General features: G+C 46.9%; 1 protein-coding gene across 1 annotated transcript in view; it reads left to right on the plus strand.

Annotated features, from left to right (window-relative positions):
• The first annotated feature begins 4,905 nt into the window (after positions 1-4,905).
• LOC144668812 (adhesion G protein-coupled receptor E3-like) overlaps positions 4,906-21,686 on the plus strand; it is a 76,335-nt gene continuing 59,554 nt past the window's right edge. The window contains exons 1-3 of the mRNA XM_078531186.1: positions 4,906-4,994; positions 12,497-12,589; positions 16,830-16,988. Coding sequence (XP_078387312.1) covers positions 4,964-4,994; positions 12,497-12,589; positions 16,830-16,988 — 283 coding nt within the window. The 5' untranslated portion in view covers positions 4,906-4,963. The remainder of the gene's footprint in view (positions 4,995-12,496; positions 12,590-16,829; positions 16,989-21,686) is intronic.

Consider the following 21,686-nt stretch of genomic DNA (forward strand, 5'->3'; position numbering starts at 1 on the left):
AATAGGGTCATAGAGTACAATAGCAAGGATGTTATGTTGAATTTGTATAAGTCACTAGATCAGCCTCAGCTGAAGTATTGTGACTAGTTCTGGGCATTGCACTTTTGTTAGGAAGTGAAGGCATTAGAGAGGCTGCAGAAAAGATTCATGAGAATGGTTCCAGGGATGAGGAACTTCAGTTATGATGATAGTTTGGAGAAGTTAGGACTGTATTCCTTACAGGAAAGAAGGTTGAGAGGAGATTTGATAGAGGTATTCAAAATCATGATGGGTCTGGACAGAGTCAATAAGGAGAAACTGTTCCCATTCATGAAAGGATCATGAACGAGAGGGCACAGATTAGTAAAAAAAGCAAAAGTGATGTGAGGAGAAACTTTTTTATGCAATGGGTGGTTAGGGTCTGGAATGCACTGCCTGAGATTGTGGTGGAGGCAGGTTCAATTGAAGCATTCAAAAGGGAATTAGGTTGTTATCTGAAAAGGAAGAATGTGCAGGGTTACGGGGAGGAGGCAGGGAATAGGTACGAGATGAGTTCTTCATTCGGAGAGCCGGTGCAGACATGATGGGACAAATGGCTTCCTTCTGCACCATAACAATTCTGTGATTCTATGACTTCAAAGGTACTTCATCGGCTGCAAGCATTTTGGGAGGTCACGAAAGATGTTATAAAAATGAAAGTTTTTCTATCGTTCTTCCCCTGTACATGGAAGGAGGAGTTATCACTTACTTGGTTCATGCTCTGCATCCTGGGGGTAATTTGGTAAAGTTGCGTTCTTGAAGGCTGAGATTATCCTGGGGAAACCGCTGCGGTGTCACTGATGGAGCAGCAGTGCAGGAGCGACGTCCTAGACCAAGTCTCCACGGTGGCCACCACCTTACTATAGCGTTGACCTCTGTGTGTTAGCATGTCAGCACTATCACCTCAGCCTGAAGGTGGATGGACTCCTCCATCGTGCCTTGCAAACTGAGGGGTGCAGTGGACATGCCTTCCTGATGTTCCCGAGCTTGCCTTTGCAGCTCCAGCAACTGTGACATGACCGAGTCCAGAGGCTCGTCATCTGACTCGGACTCACCAAATTTCTGGCTTCCAGCAGTCCTCTGAGTGCCGGGGATCTGGGAAGTCCCTGCCGCCGCCTGCTCTGGATCAGAAAGTGCGATGGGCTCACCAGACTGTGATCCCGGGGCTACACTAAAGCTAGGTACCACCAAGGTGAGTGTCTCTGCATTGGTGGAGGATGTGGGTGAGCACTGTGACGGGACTTCAAGGAGGGTACCTTTCAGATTCCTCTTCTACGTTTCTTCAGTTCTTGATTGGAGGTCCTGGGTCATGGACTCCATTAACAGTTTCCCAGATGTGCCTGCAAAAGCAAGAAGAAATAATTAGTGCATGGCAATGGTCTCTGAAACAGGACACATCACTCACTGCATGGTTGTCTGATGGACGTTGCACTGCTGAATCCTCACTTGATAGACCATTACCGACCTCACCATCAGCACAGGAGAAGTCCAGGTCCTCACCAGTCAGCTAGATGGCTCTGTTTTCAAAGTCCACGAGGACCTTGATTTCAGGCATTCCTCCACCAGTCTGCAACCTCTCTCTCTTGTTGTGCGCCAGCTTGTCCTGCATGAATGTGTGGGTGGTAAGTGGTCCCGCGGACAGGATGAGGACAATGAAGGTGTGTGTGAGAGAGTGAATGATGTCCCTTGAACTGGCAGTGAGTGAGAGCCCTGTGGATATGTAATGGGTTTGTGAGTGTGTGAGTTGAGGGTGATGAGAAGAGTGACTTACCCTGGCCAAACAGAAGAGATCATTCATCCTCTTGCGGCACTGAGTGGCTGTCATCTTTTGCAGGGCGTTAGCACTGATGACTGCTGCCACTGCCTCCCAAGCCAGATTGGTAATGCGGCCACCCATTCTGTGGCCAGAGTGGTGATACAGGACATCACGGCGGGCCTCAATCGCATCCAAGAGGTGCTCGAGGGACGCGTCACTAAACTGAGGGACTGCAGTCTTTTTGCCTTTTGGGCCATCCACCTTCTGTGCAGCAGTCCTGGGCTGGGAACACTGAGAGGTGTGCACACGGCTGCACTTTAAATGTGGCGTCCAGCGTGATGAAGCGGCGAGGTGATGGTATGGGAATGAGAGCCCACCTGCCATGGAAACAGCGTATTTCCCGGGAAAAGCCGCCATTGTAGCCAAAGGGTAAAATGTCATTTTCCCCACCTGCCATTGCACTTAGTGCAAATATGGGACCATTCCACCTCTTGAGTTAGTAAGGTCCATCACCTCCTTTCGATTCACATTCATTATTTGTAGGAAGGGGTGAGTGACCTCCATGTGGCTCACTCCTCCTGGTTTGGACTCTGTGCTGCTACATGGCCCCACTGGTCATGCCAGTAACATCAGTTCATTTTCCCTGCCTTCCTCATTACCTCTGGGTTTATGGTTATATGGGCCACCCTCCTGAGCCATTTTGTGGCCTTTTCATCTTCAGTGTCCCCTGCGAATTTATCTGCTCAGGATCCAGTCCCACTCTTTGGACTCAGGGAAAGCCCAGTGGCCTGGAGAACATTAGGATCTGACCAGTTCTTTTGTAGTGAGTTGTCTTTATTTCCATCAGTGTAATCAATTTTTTGGTATTGGCTGGGTCTCCTTGACCTACCCACTTCCTGGGCTGGGGCGGAAGGGCTGATGTATCGTGGCCCATTGACAGGAGCTCCACAAAAGTTCTGTCAGGTTCAATCCACCACTTGGCCATATGAATCAAGTCAAACATTTGCGAGCAGGGTACATTATCCTCCTGCTAGGTTCAGAGTCCTTAAACTTAAGGTGACACTAACCCTGGCCAGGATTCTTACCTTCAGCTGTGGGTAGTTGGCTCAGCATCTGCTGCGCTGCAGGTCAAGATAGGCTTTCCGAGCATCGGTCAATTGGATTGGGTACCACAGTGCCAGCCTTTGATCTTCTAGCCACCTCTCCCACTCAGCACGTCTTTCATAGTTCAAGAGCTATGCCCCTATGTCATTTTCTGGAGTCAATTTCTGCAGTAGTAGACTGGCTTGGCCTGGTTAGCTGGAAGATTCCTGCAACTGTTACCATCTCAAAAAATGATCGCTACCCCAACTATGGGCAACTTGGTTCACTAGTAATCGGACAGTCTCCCACTGGATGTTAAGAATCTAGGTGGTCCTCTCTTGTGCAGCCCCAAGGGCTTCCTGCAGACCTTGTGTGTTCTGCACCAAATTCTAAATATTTTCTCCATTTGGATCGGCCTCTGCCTTCCTCTTCTAGACACTCAGATTCCATTGTTGTCACCATATGTTACAGCCCACCATCTCAATGCCTCAGTCTCCTCACAAATAGTCCTTGAACAATCCAAGTTCCAAAAATTAATGCAGGTAAAAAGGAAAATGAGGAATAAACACAGAATCTTTGGGGATTTCAACTGTCTCAAAATCAATTGACCAGAAGTGATAAATGAAGAGGATAATGTGAACAGGAGTCCTTTCCAACACAGTATGTAAGAAATCCAAAAAGGGAGAATTCACTTTTGGTTGTCATGTTCAATGGTTTAATTGTTTTGTGTTTGATTATGAGAGTCTGGTAACTGATCTATGTTCACTGTGCTTGATGGATTAAGCCTGGGTGTTGACTCAGAATTAAAGTAAGCAGAAAGACCTACAAGCTGAGCTGTGAGCATGAATGCAGATAGTTTGTAACTGCAGAGATTTTTAAAGCACTGTAAATAAAAATGTTGCAAGCTTAGAAACTAGTGTCATCTCCACATTGCTCTGAGGTAAATTAGATATATAAAACATACAACAAACTGGTGATATACAACAATGGGGAATGAACCAGAACAGATAGAGAAGTAAAAGTAGGGGAACATCAAGACAATAGTGACCATAATGTAACACGGTTTAGAATAACTATGAAAGACATAAGCATGATGAAGACCACAGTAATCGACTGGAGGAAAGATGTTTCTGAGGAGTTGAAAATATAAGTCACCACATGTCGTATATCCTACGTAATATCCAATAGGGAATTCAGAAGAAGCTCCTTTACCCAGTGATACGAATGTGGAAATTATTACCAGTTGAAGTGGTTGAGGCAAACAATACAGATGCATTTATGGGCAAACTAGGTAAACATATGAGGGAGAAGGAAGTAGAGTTATATTGGTAGAGTTAGATGAGGAAAGGTGGAAGAAGACTCGAGTGGAGCATAAGCATTTGCATGGATTGGTTAGACCAAATGGCCTGTTTCTGTGCTGTATTTGCTGTTAATTTTATGTATATAAAAAATCAAGAATAACACCTCTACTCTCTTACCCTGCAAATCAGTAAGGACAAAAGGCAGGGAATTTGGTAAGTTGGGCTGAGGAGTTTGCAAAATAAACTTTTGAGAGTGAGAAGATGGTGGCTGCAAAGTAAACATTGTTACTCTCTTGTTGATTGCAGCACTTAAAGCCACAGCTGAAATATGTGATTAAAACTCCCTTGTTTTAACTCTCTTCAAGACTTAAAGAGACAGTCTTCAAGCCTGTGTGTCTTATTGACCACTGGGTCCTGAGTCTGCTTCAGCTTGTTACAGTCGATAAAGAAACTCATTTTGTTTATAACTGACAAGTACAGTTACTGTCCATTATAAACACGTCAAGTTACTGTTCATATATAAATTGTTGCTGCCCATATATAACATGTGCAGTTAATATCCAGATGCAACATGCACTGTTATTGTTTGATAAATGCACCATTACTGTCAATATAAAATATACTATCTTATTTTACACTGTTATGCTTGTAGCAATGTCAGAGCACAACCTCCCTCCAGCACAGTTCCTCTTTCCTGTTGGTGACGTATGGTATGTAAAAATCTTCAGATTATTATCAGACTTGCTCAGTGTGTGAGAGGTGCTTCATCGAATGACTGGTCCTGAGACACCACGGTTGGAAAGTCATGAGATCAGGGAAAGCATACCTAATACTGAGTGAGTACAGGGGGATGGCTGATCCAGACAATTTTATGTTATATTTTGTCACATACTATAATAGAGTGTTGAATGTGAAATTTAATCCCTCTGATGGAGAAGGGATGTCTAACCAACAGTGCTGATGAGTGACGCAGTCCTATTTGTTGATGACATTAAGACTGCATTTAGTGTTTTAAGTACAACTGTGTAATAAGTTCAGAGCAGACAGATTTTCCTTTATATTCTTGCATGGAATGTGGGCATCACTGGTAAGGCCAGAATTTGTTGCCCATCCCTAATTGCCTTTAAATTGAGTGACTTGTTGGGCCATTTCAGAGGGCAGTTAAGAGTCAAGCATATTGCTATAGATCTAGAGTCACAAGTAGGCTAGGCCAGGTAAGGACAGCAGATTTCCTTTCCTAAAGTGGATTAGCAAACAAGGCAGGTTTTTAATGGATTAACACCATTACTGAAATTAACTGTCAGTTGCATATTTTTATTAATTAATTGAATTTAAATTCCACCAGCTATTGTGGTGGGATTTCAGCCCATGAATTAGCCTGGGTCTTCTGGTTTATCAATCCACTACGTTAACACTGCACCACCATCTCCTCAGGAGGAGCATAAATGCTGGTGTTGACCATTTGAACTGAATGGCCTCTTTCTGTTCTGTGGATTCCATGGAATTCAGTGAAACTTGGACAAAAACAACCCAGTGCAACACTGACAGAACACCAAAAGTCACAGCCAGAGTAGCACCTCAGCAGCAGTTCAACCACAAACATGATAGCCAAAAGCAGTAATGTAAGGACAGGAAGTTCCACAGCTCCTTGAACTCATAGCTGGCGAACTGCATTGAAACAGGGCCTCAGCTTTCTGGAATTCGAGCAAATCTCTTTGATCTTTTCCAACTATGCCTAAAACCAGAGAATTGAGAGGTTAGGAGGTGCAGTGAGATGTGAAACTATCCCATCACCTCAAAGAACTGGAAGTGCAGTGAACCCAGATGAGCATGCCTCTGCTTTCTGCCCTTTGTGTGAAATGAGTTTGGCCAGGCTCTGCCCAGTTTTCATCGTACATCTGGAATGCATTACTGGCTGGTGTGGTTGGTGCTGACGTTTTGCCTTTGTGATGGTATTGAACTGGTTATTAACTGGGGCAACAATCACATTAGATAGAAGTGGCTTTATAGATAGAACTTAGTCCATGTAACCTCGTGGACTGATTTTGTATGCTGGAGAGGGTAAGAGATGAATCTCCCGGGGTATTTCTTTCCTCTTATTGACCCTGGGGTAGGTTTTTCTGCTTTTTCCTCACAGGAAAACACATAGCTTTGGGGGAGTCAGCGGGGCAGACTTCAGGGTGAGAGAAGTGAATTATATTATCCTAATGCTTCAGCTATCTCGAGTGAAGGGCTGGCTTGACGAACCAACTTGTCTTTTCCTGCCGAACATCATTGTATGTTGATGCAGTGATCCCTGGCACAAACCTACACAAGAGATGGTAAATTGCACCACATTTGATGTATTTTTTTGCACCATAAATTTGATGTAAATTTGCGCTCATCGACCTTTTATCAATTTGGACAAAATGGTTTGTGTAGAATTTTTTAAAACTCCGCATTTACTCTTTTGCATAGTTTGCAAAGCAAGGTTGAAACAACAGCACATAAAAGGCATGCACTTGGCGGCCTGCACTTTGAGGGGAACTCAAAGGTGAGTACACAATAATGTTGTGCAGTACTCGCCAGGGTCACCTGTTGGACTTCAAGCTTCGGGGACGTTGGGGTGTCGTTGTTAAGGGCAGCCCTGCTGGTGAGGCAACTCGTGGCGGGGAAGGGGTTAAGGGCAGCCCTGCCATTGAATTACAACAATAAATTTGTATTTGGAAGACGAAGGTGTTTGGTTCTTGGTTGCCCTCCTTCTTGGGCTCTGCTTCTGGCCTGTCTTTTGAACTTGCTAAGATGGCTCTTTTCATGTTCTTGCTAGTGTGAAAACAGTTTGGTAAATTGTGCGACAAATTTTGCAATCTCTCCTTATGTCTGTGAAAGTTCATGAAATTCTGAGTCAGCCTTCAGCAGTGGAAAACAAAAAATAGCCACAAAAGCTCTCCGACTTGGCCAAGCTTTGGCTGTGCTTTGTTTCAATCAAGTTTAAGAGTTCAGTCTTTCTAATCAGTTCTTTGAGTTTTCCTTAAAAGTTGGTATCAGAAGTCCATCTGGAAAAGACCTAAATCCTTCAGCTGCTGTGAAAAATTGCTTGTATCACCAGAGGTGTCAGGGGTGCCTTCTACAACTGGGTTTGTGGCACATTGTTGGGGCAGTGGAGACAGATTTACCTTCCACATGGCCCATGTCAATAATGTTTAATGCTGGCATTGAACACCAAGTGGAAAAAAGTCTAAGGGCGGAATTTTCCGTGCCTACTGGCCTTGGGCGTGATCGGTGGCGTGAGTGGACAATTTGGCGTAATCAGTTTTATGATGGTGGGAAACCAGTTCACGATTGTCTGCTCAGTCCGCTGACACATTTCCAGCCATCAGTCATCGGGAACCTCACTGTAACACATCAGCATATCATTATCAGGGGATCGTCCATCCACGTCAGCAGGAAAGCACGCCGACGTGTTTCACAACAGCACAAAAATGACGTGCACTTGGCGGCCCGCACTTTGAGGGGGACTCGGAGGTGAGTACACAATAACGTTGTGCAGCACTCACCAGGGTCACCTGTTAGACTTCAAGCATGAGGGGTGTTCGGGGGCCGGGGTTATGGGCAGCCCTGCCATTCAGGTGACTTGTGGCGGGGGGTGATTAAGAGCAGCCCTGCCATTGAATATAGTGCACAAGCATTCGGGGTGGGGGGGTACAGTGGGTGAGGGATGTGGCCACGCATTAGGGAAACATGTATAAAGTGACCATTCTTCTGGAACTGAGACAGTTCAGGTACAGCCACATTGATAAGTTTGGAGTTGGGATCCGAGCTTATCTGCCCACTCAAGCAACGCAGAGACATCAAAGTGCCACCAAGAGTTCCAAAGCTTTTCACTGACCCCCCCACCAACCCCCGGCACAGACTGCAAATTTATGAGCATTTTAGTGGATGGCAGAACAGTTGGGCAACTGCACACAATGTACAATCTCCTTGCTAAAGTTGGCCATGGAGCAGTCACTGCTAGAGGCACTCACAGCCCCTTGCAATGTCAGCATCCTGGTTTGGACTCCCATGGTTCAAGCTAACAGGGCAGCCATGCAGCGCACTAATCTCTGGCCATCCAAGTGGTGGCCAGCACTCCCCAGGAAGCATCACACTTAATCAGGACAGGTCCTTAGTACACGGCTGCAAACCATGTGTCTCTCTCTTTCATCCTGCAGGAGGAGTACATCAGGATCATGGAGCCTGGTGAATTAGCTGTATGCCTGATGGCCTACAGAGCGCAAAGACGACGGAGGAGAGAGCAACTGAGGCTCCTGGCTGTGCAGAGGCAGAAGCAGCAACCTCAGGAAGAATGGGTGGCTGGGGCTCCCGCACATGCCACCTAAGAGCCACAGCGAGCTTTCGCTGGTCGGCGCCTAGCAACACTCAGGGTCTATAGATGCCGCCTTTCATTCCTGCAGAAGACCGAGAGCCAATGTTGCCAAAGACTGCGCATGTCTCGGGAACTGGTCGGTCACATCCGCCAGCTACTGCAGGATTTGGTGCCATGGGGACAGGAAAGGCATCCGCAGCCAGTGGCCATGAAAGTGACCGGGGTGCTCAATTTCTACGCCAGTGGCTCCTTTCAGGGCTCCACAGGTGACCTCTCACAAGCCTCCACCTACAAATGCATCCATGAGGTTACGGATGCCATCTTTGCGAGGGCACACAGCTTTGTGCATTTTGCCCAGGGCCAGGATAGCCAGGATGCAAGAGCAATTGGATTTGCCCACAGGTTCAGGGTGTGATCGACTGCACTCATGTGGTGCTCAGATTCCAGGGAGTGTGCATGACACCTACAAACTCAGTTGGTCACAGAACCCTGGGGTCTTCTAGGGTCCACAGAGACTGCAGGGTTGGCTCCTCGAGGACAAGGGCTACCCGCAGAGGCTTTGGCTGATGACACTCATGCAGCGGCTTCAGACTGCAGCCGAGCGACGGTATAATGAGGCTCATGCTGCAACTCGCACCTTGTGGAGCAAACCATCAGGACGCTGAAAATGAGGCTCCGGGGCCTAGGCTGGTCTGGTGGAGCCCTACAATACAGTCCGCGGAGAGCGTCACACATCGTCATCATCTGCTGCATCCTTTACAACCTGGCATTCCGATGGGGAGATAAGCTGGCTGAGGAGGAGACAGAGGAGCTGCACGTCTCCTCCAATGAGGAGGACGCTGACGGGGATGAGGCTGAGGAGGTACTTGGAGGCGACAATGAGAGGGATGAAGTCCTCACACCAGCTAGGCGTGGCAGGCACACTCGGGAAGCCCTCATAGCTGCTAAATTTGCGGAGGATGACGATGACATGCAATGAGGTGACCCCAGAGATCCTCACGTCAAATCTGTGAACATTTGACTCTAGTCTGGCTCATGGCAGCATGAAAATCCTCAGTGAAAATGCTCCTGCCATGGAGACGCAGTGGAGGCCCTAATAGTCGCTCAATTGCAGGAGGATGTTGACGACACGCATCGAGGACACTCCATAAATCTTCACATAGCTTCTGAGAATATCTGACTCCTGTCTAGCTGAGGGAAGTTCACTTCTTTTCTGCGATCAGGGCCATACCAGAGACGCAGCCATGAAACTTCAGGAGCATCTGATCCTTTGTCCGCCTTCAGCACCTGAGCCCTTCAGCAGCACAGCATCAGTGGTCACAGATGCTGAAGTGATAAGTCTTTCCCCTCCTGAAAGGTGCTGAGAGAACACAGAGAGAATGATGGAACTCTGTAGTGCCTGCCCACTACATTCTGGCAGCAATGACAAGAACCACCAAGATGCAGCCATCAGTCATGTTTCCAGGGAGTTTGAGGCCGGACCATCACTTTGGTCTGAAGGCTGCACAAAGCACGGGAAGAGGCCCTGGACTGAGATACCTGCCTTTATCTTGTGCAGAAAGGTTTCACATCTGAGTGACACAAACACTGCTCATTAGAACAAGGAGCCATAGGCAGGGAGTTGATTGACAATAATGAACATTATGTACAAGTGATTAACACCTGTGCCCAGGCTGTGTAACTAATTCTCCTTAACTTTCCTAACCTTGCTGCAACGTCTCCAGACACAGTGGAGGTGGAGGCAGCCTGCTAACTGTGAAACCCTGTCTGTGATGACCTTGGCGGGCGTCCACTGGAGGGCTGAGACTTGGAGGGCCCCGGCCTGCTTTCAGGTCCTGCTATGTGGCTGTAGCACCCTCCTTGGCCTGTGGAGCTGGAGCTGCTGAGGTCACAGGAAGAGGGGAGTCGGATGGGCCGGACACTCTCAGAGTCACCTGGGTGGATGGGCCCGGAGCATGCCCTGCTGATCCCCCTCCCTATGGGTGCCTGGGGAGCCCCAGGCTAACTCCTTGTGGAGCACCCCTCTCGCATACACACTGTTGGAGGCCAACTATAGCACCAGCCATGGAGTTGAGCCCGCGCAGCAGTGCAGAACCAAAGTCCTGAACCAAGATCTCCATGGCGTCCGCCATCCTACCAGTGTTGACCTCGGTGCATTGGCATGCCGGCGCTATCACCTCAGACTGAAGGCAGACGGACTCCTCCATTGTGTCTTTCAATCGGAGGAGTGCAGCAGACATCCCTTCCTGATGTTCCCGAACCTGTCTTTGCAGCTCCAGCAACTGAGATATGACCAAGTCCAGAGGCTCGTCATCTAACTCGGACTCAGCAAAGTTCTAGCCTCCAGCAGTCTTCCAAGTGCCAGAAATCTGGGAAGTCCCTGCCTCCATCTGCTGTGGATCAGACACTGCAATGTGCTCACTAGATTGTGATCTTGGGGCAATTCTAAAGCTAGGTCCCACCGAGGTGTGTGTCTCTGTGCTGGTGGAGGGTGTGGGTGAGCGCTGTGACGGGATTTCAGGGAGGGGGCTTTCAGATTCCACTTCAAAGGTTTCTTGGATCCTCGCTTGGTAGAGCATTGCCGACCTCACCGTCGGCACAGGACCACTCCAGGTCCTCTCCGGCCAGCTGGATGGCTCTGTTTTTAAAGTCCGTGAGGTCCTTGGTTTGGAGCCTTCACAGGTCTGCGACTTCTCTCTCTTGTTGTGTGCCAGCTTGTCCTCATGAAAAGACATGGCGTAAGTGTAAGCAGGATGCCTGCCAGTCCAGATGATAAGTATGTCTGGCATGTGTGGGTGGTGAGTAGTCCCAATGGCGGGATGAAGACAATGAAGGTGTGTGTGAGACAGTGAATGGTGATGTCCTTTGAACTGGCTTTGAGTGAGGGCCCTATGGATGTGTGATGGGTCGTGAGTGTGTGTTGATGGTGATCGGAAGAGTGATTTACCCTAGCGGAACGGAGGAGATCATTCATCCTCTTGCAGCACTGGGTGGCTGTCCTTTTTTGAAGGGCGCTGGCACAGACCACCACTGCCACCTCCTCCCAATCCAGGTTAGTGCTGTTGCTGTCCATCCTGCAGCCAGAGCGGGGGTGGAGCACATCCCGGCGGGCCTCCAAAAAGCGCTCGAGGAGAGCATCACTGAACCTGGGAGCTGCAGTTTTCTGCAGTTGTCTTCCTTGCACAGTGGTGGCCTGAAAGCACGGAGATGTGTGCTTGTGGCTGGACTTCAAATATGGCGTCCGGCGTGTTGAAGGGGCAGGCGGGGTGATGACGGGCGGGTGAATGAGAGCCCGCCCGCCATGGAAACAGCGTGTTTCCCAGGAGTGCATAAATAATGTGGCGGGTTTGGGACAATATGACGTAAAAATCCGCCATTGCAGCTGGTGGGTAAAACGTTATTTAACCCGCCCGCGACCACACTTAGTGCAAAACCGAGACGATTCCACCCTAAGTTTTCTAAAGACAAGGCTTTTTGTTCCTAAAGCAAACAAGTTGGTTAACGACTATTTCAAAACCATGTACAACAACAACTTGCATTTGTATAGCACCCATGATGTAATAAAATGTCCCAAGATGCTTCACTGGAGTGCAATCAGAATGAAATTGACACCGAGGCACAGAAGCAAACATATAGGACGGACAACTAAATGCTTGGCCAAAATGGTAGGTTTTAAGCTGTGTGTTAAAGCAGAAAAGACAGTGGAGGGGTTTAGGGAGGGAATCCCAGAACTTTGGGTGTAGACTTCTGCAGGTACGACCACCAATGGTTGGCTATAGGAATGTGGAGATGCAAAATTTGTATGTGTTACAGGAGCACAGACCTTGAGGGTTTGTAGGGTTGGGGGAGTTTGGAGAGATAGGGAGGTTGAAGCCTTGGGATGATTTGAACATGAGGAGAGCCAATATAGCTCAGCAGGAAGAGAGGTGATGGTTAAATGGGACTTGGTGTGAATATTTTCTTCAAACATGTGAACTTTACTTTTACTCCCAGTGATCTACTTTGGCAATGGATGGATTCCAGGGAGAACGAGGGCCAAAAAATGTGGGCCTGGATTCTACTTTGACTCGAACCGAAACTGCATTGGTGAGTCATAACATGGAGACTGGTTTCCCTTCCTTTCTTACTCTCTGATATATATCCAACAATGGACACTAGACATCAGCAAGATTTTAAACTCCACTTGAGAAAACACTTCACTTTGAGAAATGGTGTCAAAACTTATAGCCAATATCAAATGGAGGTATATAGCTACTTACATGGGGCACTACATTAAAATGTAGGACAATATAAATAAACCTTCAGAGCGAAATTCAATTAAATGTAAGGTGGTCCATTTGCTAAAAGGACTAAGGAGGCCACTGATTTCTTGGAAGGAAGATCTTGTGCTGCAGTGGGTAATGTCCCTGCCTCTGATCCAGAAGCTCTGGGTTTGAGTCCCACTCCAGGAATTGATGGTCACAGAAGGTACATTCATAATGTCAAGAAATTGTCATACTTTTCATCTGGTAATAGCACTGTCATACTTCTTATGTACTGGAGACAGGCTGTTGGGGTTGTAAATATGGTAACTGGAGTAAGAGCCAGCGTGACTGCAAGAGTCTAAAACCAACAGTAAGAAGTGGTTTTGATATGTTAATGAACCAAGAGGAACTTCAATCAGTGGTTTACATAAAACAATAACAGGAGTAGTTTTGTACTGAGTTGTTTTAGTTCAAAGGGGGATATGTGCAGGTTGTAAAAGATATAAGTAAGGTAAAGATAGGGTAAGTTTGGTTTTTATAAGTCAAAGAGCTAGGGTAAAGAAACAAGTAATCAATTCTGGGAAGAAAGCATTTCTGAATGTTGGATGATCCGGCAGGGCCAACAGCAGACTGGACACCAGAGTCCTGATGGAAACAGTAAAGGATGCCGAGCTGCATGACGCCTTCAGCAACCCTGCAGATGGAGCGTAGCATAGATACACTGGTCGCGGCCAGACGGGTCCATCCGTTCCAGGATAGACTTCCTGTTTGTGTCCTGAGTGTTCACAGTCAGATCCATCGATGTCAAGCCAGTATTCTTCTCTGACCACTGCCTCCTACTGGCTGACTTACACTTACAGGAAGACAAGAAGGTTGGCAGGGGGACATGGAAGCTGAATGTGCAACTGCTGACCCCAGAGAACATTGAGGACTCAAGAGGGATTTCAAAGTTTGGACAACTGTGAAACCCCTCTTTAAGTCCCTGACACACTGGTGGGAAGCAATCAAGGAGCACATCAAGAAGTTTTGGGTGTCCAGAAAGCTAGAAAGAAACACAGGAAAATGTCCCGACTCCAGAAAAACATGCAGAACCTGGTCCAGCTGTAGCCGATGGGGGTCGATGTCAAGAAGGAACTCCAAGAGGTGAAAAGCCAGCAAGCCTTGCTCTTTGCCTCAGCAGCCTCCAAGATCATCTTCTGGTCCAGATTCCACTCTGTGGAGCAGGATGAGACATGTTCACATTTCTTCTTCCAAAAGGTACAGAGTTCTGCGATCAGCAGTCTGAAGGAAGAAGACGGCTCAGTAAAGTCATTGCAGTCCGACATTTTGAGGATCAGCAAATCCTTTTATGTCGGATTGTATGACATGAAGCCCACAGTCAGTGCGACCACCCAGACCTTCCTGTCCTCTATCACGGAGGTCTTTGACAACATTAAACGGGAGAGTCTGGACAAACCACTAACTCCTGATGAACTGGCTAAGGCCCTTGAGTCCTTCGAGAAGAGTAAAACTCCCGGAAGCGACAGCTTACTGGCTGAATTGTATTTGGTTCTGTGGAACAGGACCGACCTGGACCTGCTAGAAGTGTACGAGAGTACTGGCAGGCAGCATTTCAGAATCCATGAGGAAAAGCATCATCACCCTCATCTACAAGCAGAAGGGGGAAAGGGAGGAAATTAGAAATTGGTGACCCATCTCACTGCTGAATGTGGACTTTAAGATTCTGTCCAAGGTCACCGCCAATTGGGTCAAGTCTGATCTGGACTTGGTGATCCACCCTGACAAGACTGGCACTGTGCCCAGCAGGAAGATCTCTGACAACCTCATGCTACTCAGGGATATGGTTGCCCATGTACAGGGCAGGGGTGTCTAGAACAAGGGGTCACAATCTCAGAATATGAGATAGGCCTTTTAGGAATGAGATGAGGAGAAACTTCTTCATTCAGACGGTGGTGAACCTGTGGAATTCCCTACCACAGAGCGCTGTGGAGGCCAAGTCACTGAATACATTTAAGAAGGAAATAGGTGGATTTTGAGACTCTAAAGGTGTCAAGGGATGTGGGGAGGAGAGCGGAAGTATGGCTTTTGAGATAGAGGATCAGCCATGATCACTGAATGGCGGAGCAGGCTCGAAGGGCTGAATGACCAACTCCTTCTTCTATTTTCTATGTTTCTATGGTCAGGAGTAGGACATTTGGCCCATCATACCTGCTCCATCATTGAATGTAATTATGGTTCATCTTCAATCTCAACTCCACTTCCCGAGGAGTTGCACCTAGGACTTACCTATGGTATGGACAGTCATGTGCAACATAGTTCCAAGCCAGAAAGATTGTGACAGCATCAGGAAGGAGTGCAATCAGGACTGTCATAAAGAATAAATCAGAGAGCTAATGCCTCTAGGCAGGTGGTAGATAGAAACACCTCTGCTAAAGGATCAGTTACCTCAAGGAGGTGAGATGCTGTGAAGCAGGTCAAAGGGACTGTTTCATAAAGCGGTGGTAAATTTGGCCTTTTTAGGTCACCCAAAAGCCATTTTTAAATATTTATCTTTCAGATTAAACATCTATAGATTCCCAAAATTGTTCTTACATTCCCCAGAAGGACAAGGGCAGCAAGTGCATATGGGAACCCCATCACCTCCAAGTTTCTCTTCACTATCCTGACTTGGCCATATATAGTTCCTTCTATTGCCATGGAACATGCTTTTGGAATGTCTAGGCCTGGACCTTTGCTCCTGAGGTATGTGTGCAGAGTTGGGAAATTCCTCAGCTTGCGGCACCTGCCTCAGGAATAGGTGTCCTGAATAACAGGATCTTTTTTCTGGAAGGGGGGGGAAGGGTGGTGGTGGGTCTGTGTTGCAGTCAGGCCATCCGCCCCAAGAAACAGTTCAGAGGCTGCAGAGTGCCAAATGGGGGCTGGTTAAAAAACCCGCTTCTGTGCTCTGGGGCTTTGTCCCAGTTGTTTTATTTAATATTAGATCTCTATCTCTCACACCTCACACCCACTCACCGCTCACTCACTCCCCATGCCTCATCCATGCCAACTCATGCCAACCCATGCCCCTCCACCTGTGCCCAATGGCCCCTCATACTCTCTATGCCAACCTATGCCCCCCCCCACTCATCCCCATAGCCCCTATACCAATTTAGCGCCAACTCAACACTCTTTATGCAAATTCACCCAGTATCCACCATGGGCACACTTCAGGAGCCATGCTGAGATGAAATAAAATGAAGTTCAAAGTATCTATTACAGACTTCACTACATTAAGAAAAATTCACTCTCGTTGATAAGTGTCCATTTAATGCATTTAAATCCCCTCCTCAAGTACTTAATCTCCTATAAGAACAAACAATTGTAATCATAATCCTACATCAAAGATAGCTAATCCCTTCATGACCTCTTGGAGCTGTCAATCAAACTGCGAACTTACAGGCCTCCAATTGTGATAATGATGGGTTGTGGAAGCAGTAAAGCAGTAATAATACAATAATGATAGCTCTTAACATTATGTCAACAAACAGCTATTCAAACTGCAAACAACAATTCTTTCAACTCATAAACACAGCAGGTTGCTTTTTAACAGCTTGACAAGTCCACCCACTTTATCCATGTTTTATAACCATTCACACCTACTCTTAAAAACCATAAGTCTCATACTGTGGGAAACGCACCTCACTCTGGAGAAAATGGGGTCTGTTTGAGCTCAGCACTACTGGTTCTGGGTTTCCCCCACGTGTGAATCACACTCCACCTCCTTTCCCTTACCGGCGAAAATAAGGTCTGTTGGAAAAGGACGGGTGGGACTTCAGGATCTGGGTCCCAGTGTCATTTTGTATAAGGCACAGCGTCCCCATGACTCTGTGAAAATCCGGCCCTCGTGTTACCAGCTGAGATAGAATTCAGAAGCAGTGCGTAAAATTATCTCATTATATCTGCACTTCTCACGATTATCATTTCAAAATGGTAATCCCCTCTTTAACACCAAAAGAGAGAGAGAAAAAGTCATTGGTTTCTATGTGACCCTTCATTTAACAAAAGGTAAAAGGAATCTTCTAATGTGTTTTTCTTCTTTTCAGATGACGACGAGTGTGGTGTTAGTGAAAGTACTTCAATCTCACTGTGTGGTGCTAACACAGACTGTTACAATACATATGGGAGTTTCTACTGTACCTGTAAGAAAGGATTCTCCAACCAATTAGGAAAAACTAACTTTACCAACCGGACAAACTGCCAAGGTAAAAAAGCTATTCACATACCAGGCCTTTCTCTGTACAAGCTGGAAGTATGCATGTATTTTTCCTCTATGTCCAACACCATTATTCTAAAGTACTTCTATTTGGCTTCTATGGAAATGTTGATAATCTATTTCCACTAATCCATTTATTCTGATACTTTATTTATCACTTTGAATTCAACCTTATTAAAATTAGAAGGCTTTGATAAAATCACATTAAACTTGATCAAAACAAAAAGCTAAAAGCTACTGCGGATGCTGGAAATCCAAAACAAAACAAAAACAGAATTACCTGGAAAAACTCAGCAAGTCTGGCAGCATCGGCGGAGAAGAAATCAGTCAACGTTTCGAGCCTCCATGGCCCTTCAGCAGAACTGCAGCATAGTTTCAACAAGGGAGAAATATAAATTGGTTTAAGGTGGGTGGGGGGCGGGGGGGAAGAGACACATTGAGGGTGTGGTGTGAGCAGATAATCAAAAGATGTCAGAGACAAAAGGGTCAAAGAGGTGTTGAAGGTGGTGGTCTTTGTCTGAGAAAAGTGCTAATTAAGAATGGAATACAGGATATTCAAAGTACAGCTCTAGTGGGGGTGGGGTGGAAAGACTAAAGGTTTTAGTTTTAGATTTAAAAATAATGGAAATAGGTGGGGAAAGAAGAATCTATATAAATTATTGAAAAAAAAGCGGGTGGGGGGGGAAAAGAAATGGGGTGGGGATGGGGGGAGGGGGAGTTTAAGATCTAAAGTTGTTGAATTCAATATTCAGCCCAGAGGGCTGTAAAGTGCCTAGTCGGAAGATGAGGTGCTGTTCCTCCAGTTTGCGTTGGGCTTCACTGGAACAATGCAGCAAGCCAAGGACAGACATGTTGGCAAGAGAACAGGATGGAGTGTTAAAATGGCAAGCGACAGGGAGGTTTGGGTCTTTCTTGCGGACAGACCGCAGGTGTTCCGCAAAACGGTCGCCCAGTTTGCGTTTGGTCTCTCCAATGTAGCGGAGACCGCATTGGGAGCAACGAATGCAGTAGACTAAGTTAGGGGAAATGCAAGTGAAATGCTGCTTCACTTGAAAGGAGTGTTTGGGCCCTTGGACGGTGAGGAGAGAGGAAGTGAAGGGGCAGGTGTTGCATCTTCTGCGTGGGCATGGGGAGGTGCCATAAGTGGGGGTTGAGGAGTAGGGGGTGATGGAGGAGTGGACCAGGGTGTCCCGGAGGGAACGATCCCTACGGAATGCCGTCAAGGGGGGTGAAGGGAAGATGTGTTTGGTGGTGGCATCATGCTGGAGTTGGCGGAAATGGCGGAGGATGATCCTTTGAATGCGGAGGCTGGTGGGGTGATAAGTGAGGACAAGGGGGACCCTATCATGTTTCTGGGAAGGAGGAGAAGGCGTGAGGGAGGATGCGCGGGATATGGGCCGGACACGGTTGAGGGCCCTGTCAACGACCGTGGATGGAAAACCTCGGTTAAGGAAGAAGGAGGACATGTCAGAGGAGCTGTTTTTGAAGGTAGCGTCATCAGAACAGATGTGACGGAGGCGAAGGAACTGAGAGAATGGGATGGAGTCTTTACAGGAAGCGGGGTGTGAGGAGCTGTAGTCGAGGTAGCTGTGGGAGTCGGTAGGCTTGTAATGGATATTGGTGGACAGTCTATCATCAGAAATTGAGACAGAGAGGTCAAGGAAGGGAAGAGAAGTGTCAGAGATGGACCATGTGAAGATGATGGAGGGGTGGAGATTGGAAGCAAAATTAATAAATTTTTCCAGGTCCCGACGAGAGCATGAAGCAGCACCGAAGTAATCATCGATGTACCGGAGAAAGAGTTGTGGGAGGGGGCCGGAGTAGGACTGGAACAAGGAATGTTCCACATACCCCATAAAGAGACAGGGCCCCAGCACCCACTTCTCTTCCCTTCCTTGACCTCTCTGTCTCAATTTCTGATGATAGACTGTCCACCAATATCCATTACAAACCTACCGACTCCCACAGCTACCTCGACTACAGCTCCTCACACCCCGCTTCCTGTAAAGACTCCATCCCATTCTCTCAGTTCCTTCGCCTCCGTCGCATCTGTTCTGATGACGCTACCTTCAAAAACAGCTCCTCTGACATGTCCTCCTTCTTCCTTAACCGAGGTTTTCCATCCACGGTCGTTGACAGGGCCCTCAACCGTGTCCGGCCCATATCCCGCGCATCCTCCCTCACGCCTTCTCCTCCTTCCCAGAAACATGATAGGGTCCCCCTTGTCCTCACTTATCACCCCACCAGCCTCCGCATTCAAAGGATCATCCTCCGTCATTTCCGCCAACTCCAGCATGATGCCACCACCAAACACATCTTCCCTTCACCCCCCTTGACGGCATTCCGTAGGGATCGTTCCCTCTGGGACACCCTGGTCCACTCCTCCATCACCCCCTACTCCTCAACCCCCACTTATGGCACCTCCCCATGCCCACGCAGAAGATGCAACACCTGCCCCTTCACTTCCTCTCTCCTCACCGTCCAAGGGCCCAAACACTCCTTTCAAGTGAAGCAGCATTTCACTTGCATTTCCCCTAACTTAGTCTACTGCATTCGTTGCTCCCAATGCGGTCTCCTCTACATTGGAGAGACCAAACGCAAACTGGGCGACCGTTTTGCGGAACACCTGCGGTCTGTCCGCAAGAAAGACCCAAACCTCCCTGTCGCTTGCCATTTTAACACTCCATCCTGTTCTCTTGCCAACATGTCTGTCCTTGGCTTGCTGCATTGTTCCAGTGAAGCCCAACGCAAACTGGAGGAACAGCACCTCATCTTCCGACTAGGCACTTTACAGCCCTCTGGGCTGAATATTGAATTCAACAACTTTAGATCCTAAACTCCCCCTCCCCCCACCCCCACCCCGTTTCTTTTCCCCCCCCACCCGCTTTTTTTTCAATAATTTATATAGATTCTTCTTTCCCCACCTATTTCCATTATTTTTAAATCTAAAACTAAAACCTTTAGTCTTTCCACCCCACCCCCACTAGAGCTGTACTTTGAATATCCTGTATTCCATTCTTAATTAGCACTTTTCTCAGACAAAGACCACCACCTTCAACACCTCTTTGACCCTTTTGTCTCTGACATCTTTTGATTATCTGCTCACACCACACCCTCAATGTGTCACTTCCCCCCCGGCCCCCACCCACCTTAAACCAATTTATATTTCTCCCTTGTTGAAACTATGCTGCAGTTCTGCCGAAGGGCCATGGAGGCTCGAAACGTTGACTGATTTCTTCTCCGCCGATGCTGCCAGACTTGCTGAGTTTTTCCAGGTAATCCCATTAAACTTGATCATTCAATGGTCCCTATCACCCAAGGAGCTGCAACCAATGTTTCTTGAGCCTTGTCCAGGTCATTTAAACAGACTTGCATTTTGCAAAACACCTGTCATAACCTTGGGATTTCCCAAAGTGGATTGCAGCTAATTAAAAGCTTTTGAAGTGCAGTCACTGCCGTAATGAGAAGATGCAGTGGCTAATTTACAGGCAGCATGATCCCACAAGTAGCAATGAGATAATGACCAGATACTGGTCATCTTTATTCATGGTGTTGTTTGGGGGATAAAAAATTGGGGAGAACTCACCTGCTCTTCTTTTTAGTGCTGTGGGATATTTGATATCCACCTGAGAGGGCAGGTTTGGTTGAATTTCTCAACCCGAGCAACCTCCTCTCCATTAGTGCTCCCTCAGTACAGCACTGGAGTGTCAGCTTAGACATTGTGTTCAAGTTTCTAGCGTTGCATAATAATGACAACACTTCAATAAAAAGGTACTTCATTGGCTGTAAAATGCTTTAGAACATTCTGAATCTGTGAAAGGTGCTATAAAACTGAAAGTCCTTCTTTCTTTTCAGTTTATTTAGAAATGGAACAATACCAATAGTGAGATCCACTCCCCTTGTCAATATGCGCAGTGTCACATGTTCTACATATAGCTCCTCCATAACCACCAACTTAAAAAGTGCATATTAGTTCTTTAGCATTAATCTAAGGAAGTTCAATCCAGTAAAGAGCTAAATTTGATTTGACCGATCTTGATGAAATACAGGAAACATCTGTATGCTTGAGGAAGTTACAAAGTTGTACAATTAATTGTTGTCAATAGAGGGTAAACAAAATAGATAGATTGGGAAAGTGGTAATTAGCCAATACTTCATCTCAGAAATGCACTCTCCAGACATGAAGCTTCCCCCATCGGGGCCACATCATTGTAATGGACACCATTTCCCAGGGGACCTTCAACTAATCACCAAGAGGTGTTTTCAGTTGGTGAATCTCCACACTGGAAATACAAATTAGTCAAAATTACAAAGTGGATTCCCATTCACCCTTCCCTTGAGTTACAAACTCCCAAACTATGGTTAAAATGCAAAGATCCTGGCATCTAACACGAAACTGTAGTATAATTGCAGCAATGAAACAGGTGCAATGGACCAAATGGCCTCCTTCTGTGCTGCAAGATTTATGATTCTTCAATCAATTAACCTACAGTACCATTCCCACCATAGCAGAAAACTGAAATGGTGCAGAGTTTATCAGAAGGCATCAACCCAAGGGGTGAGAGCTCAGTCACTGCTATCAGAAGAAAATTGTGAACTTTTTGGTACCTCAGAAGTATTTAACGATTGGATTTGCTTCACCTTCAGAGTAAACGGGTAGACAATATAGCTTTGAACTCATCCGTCA

Source organism: Cetorhinus maximus, chromosome 28, assembly GCF_964194155.1.
Source record: "Cetorhinus maximus chromosome 28, sCetMax3.hap1.1, whole genome shotgun sequence".
In the NCBI taxonomy this organism is placed as follows: domain Eukaryota; kingdom Metazoa; phylum Chordata; class Chondrichthyes; order Lamniformes; family Cetorhinidae; genus Cetorhinus; species Cetorhinus maximus.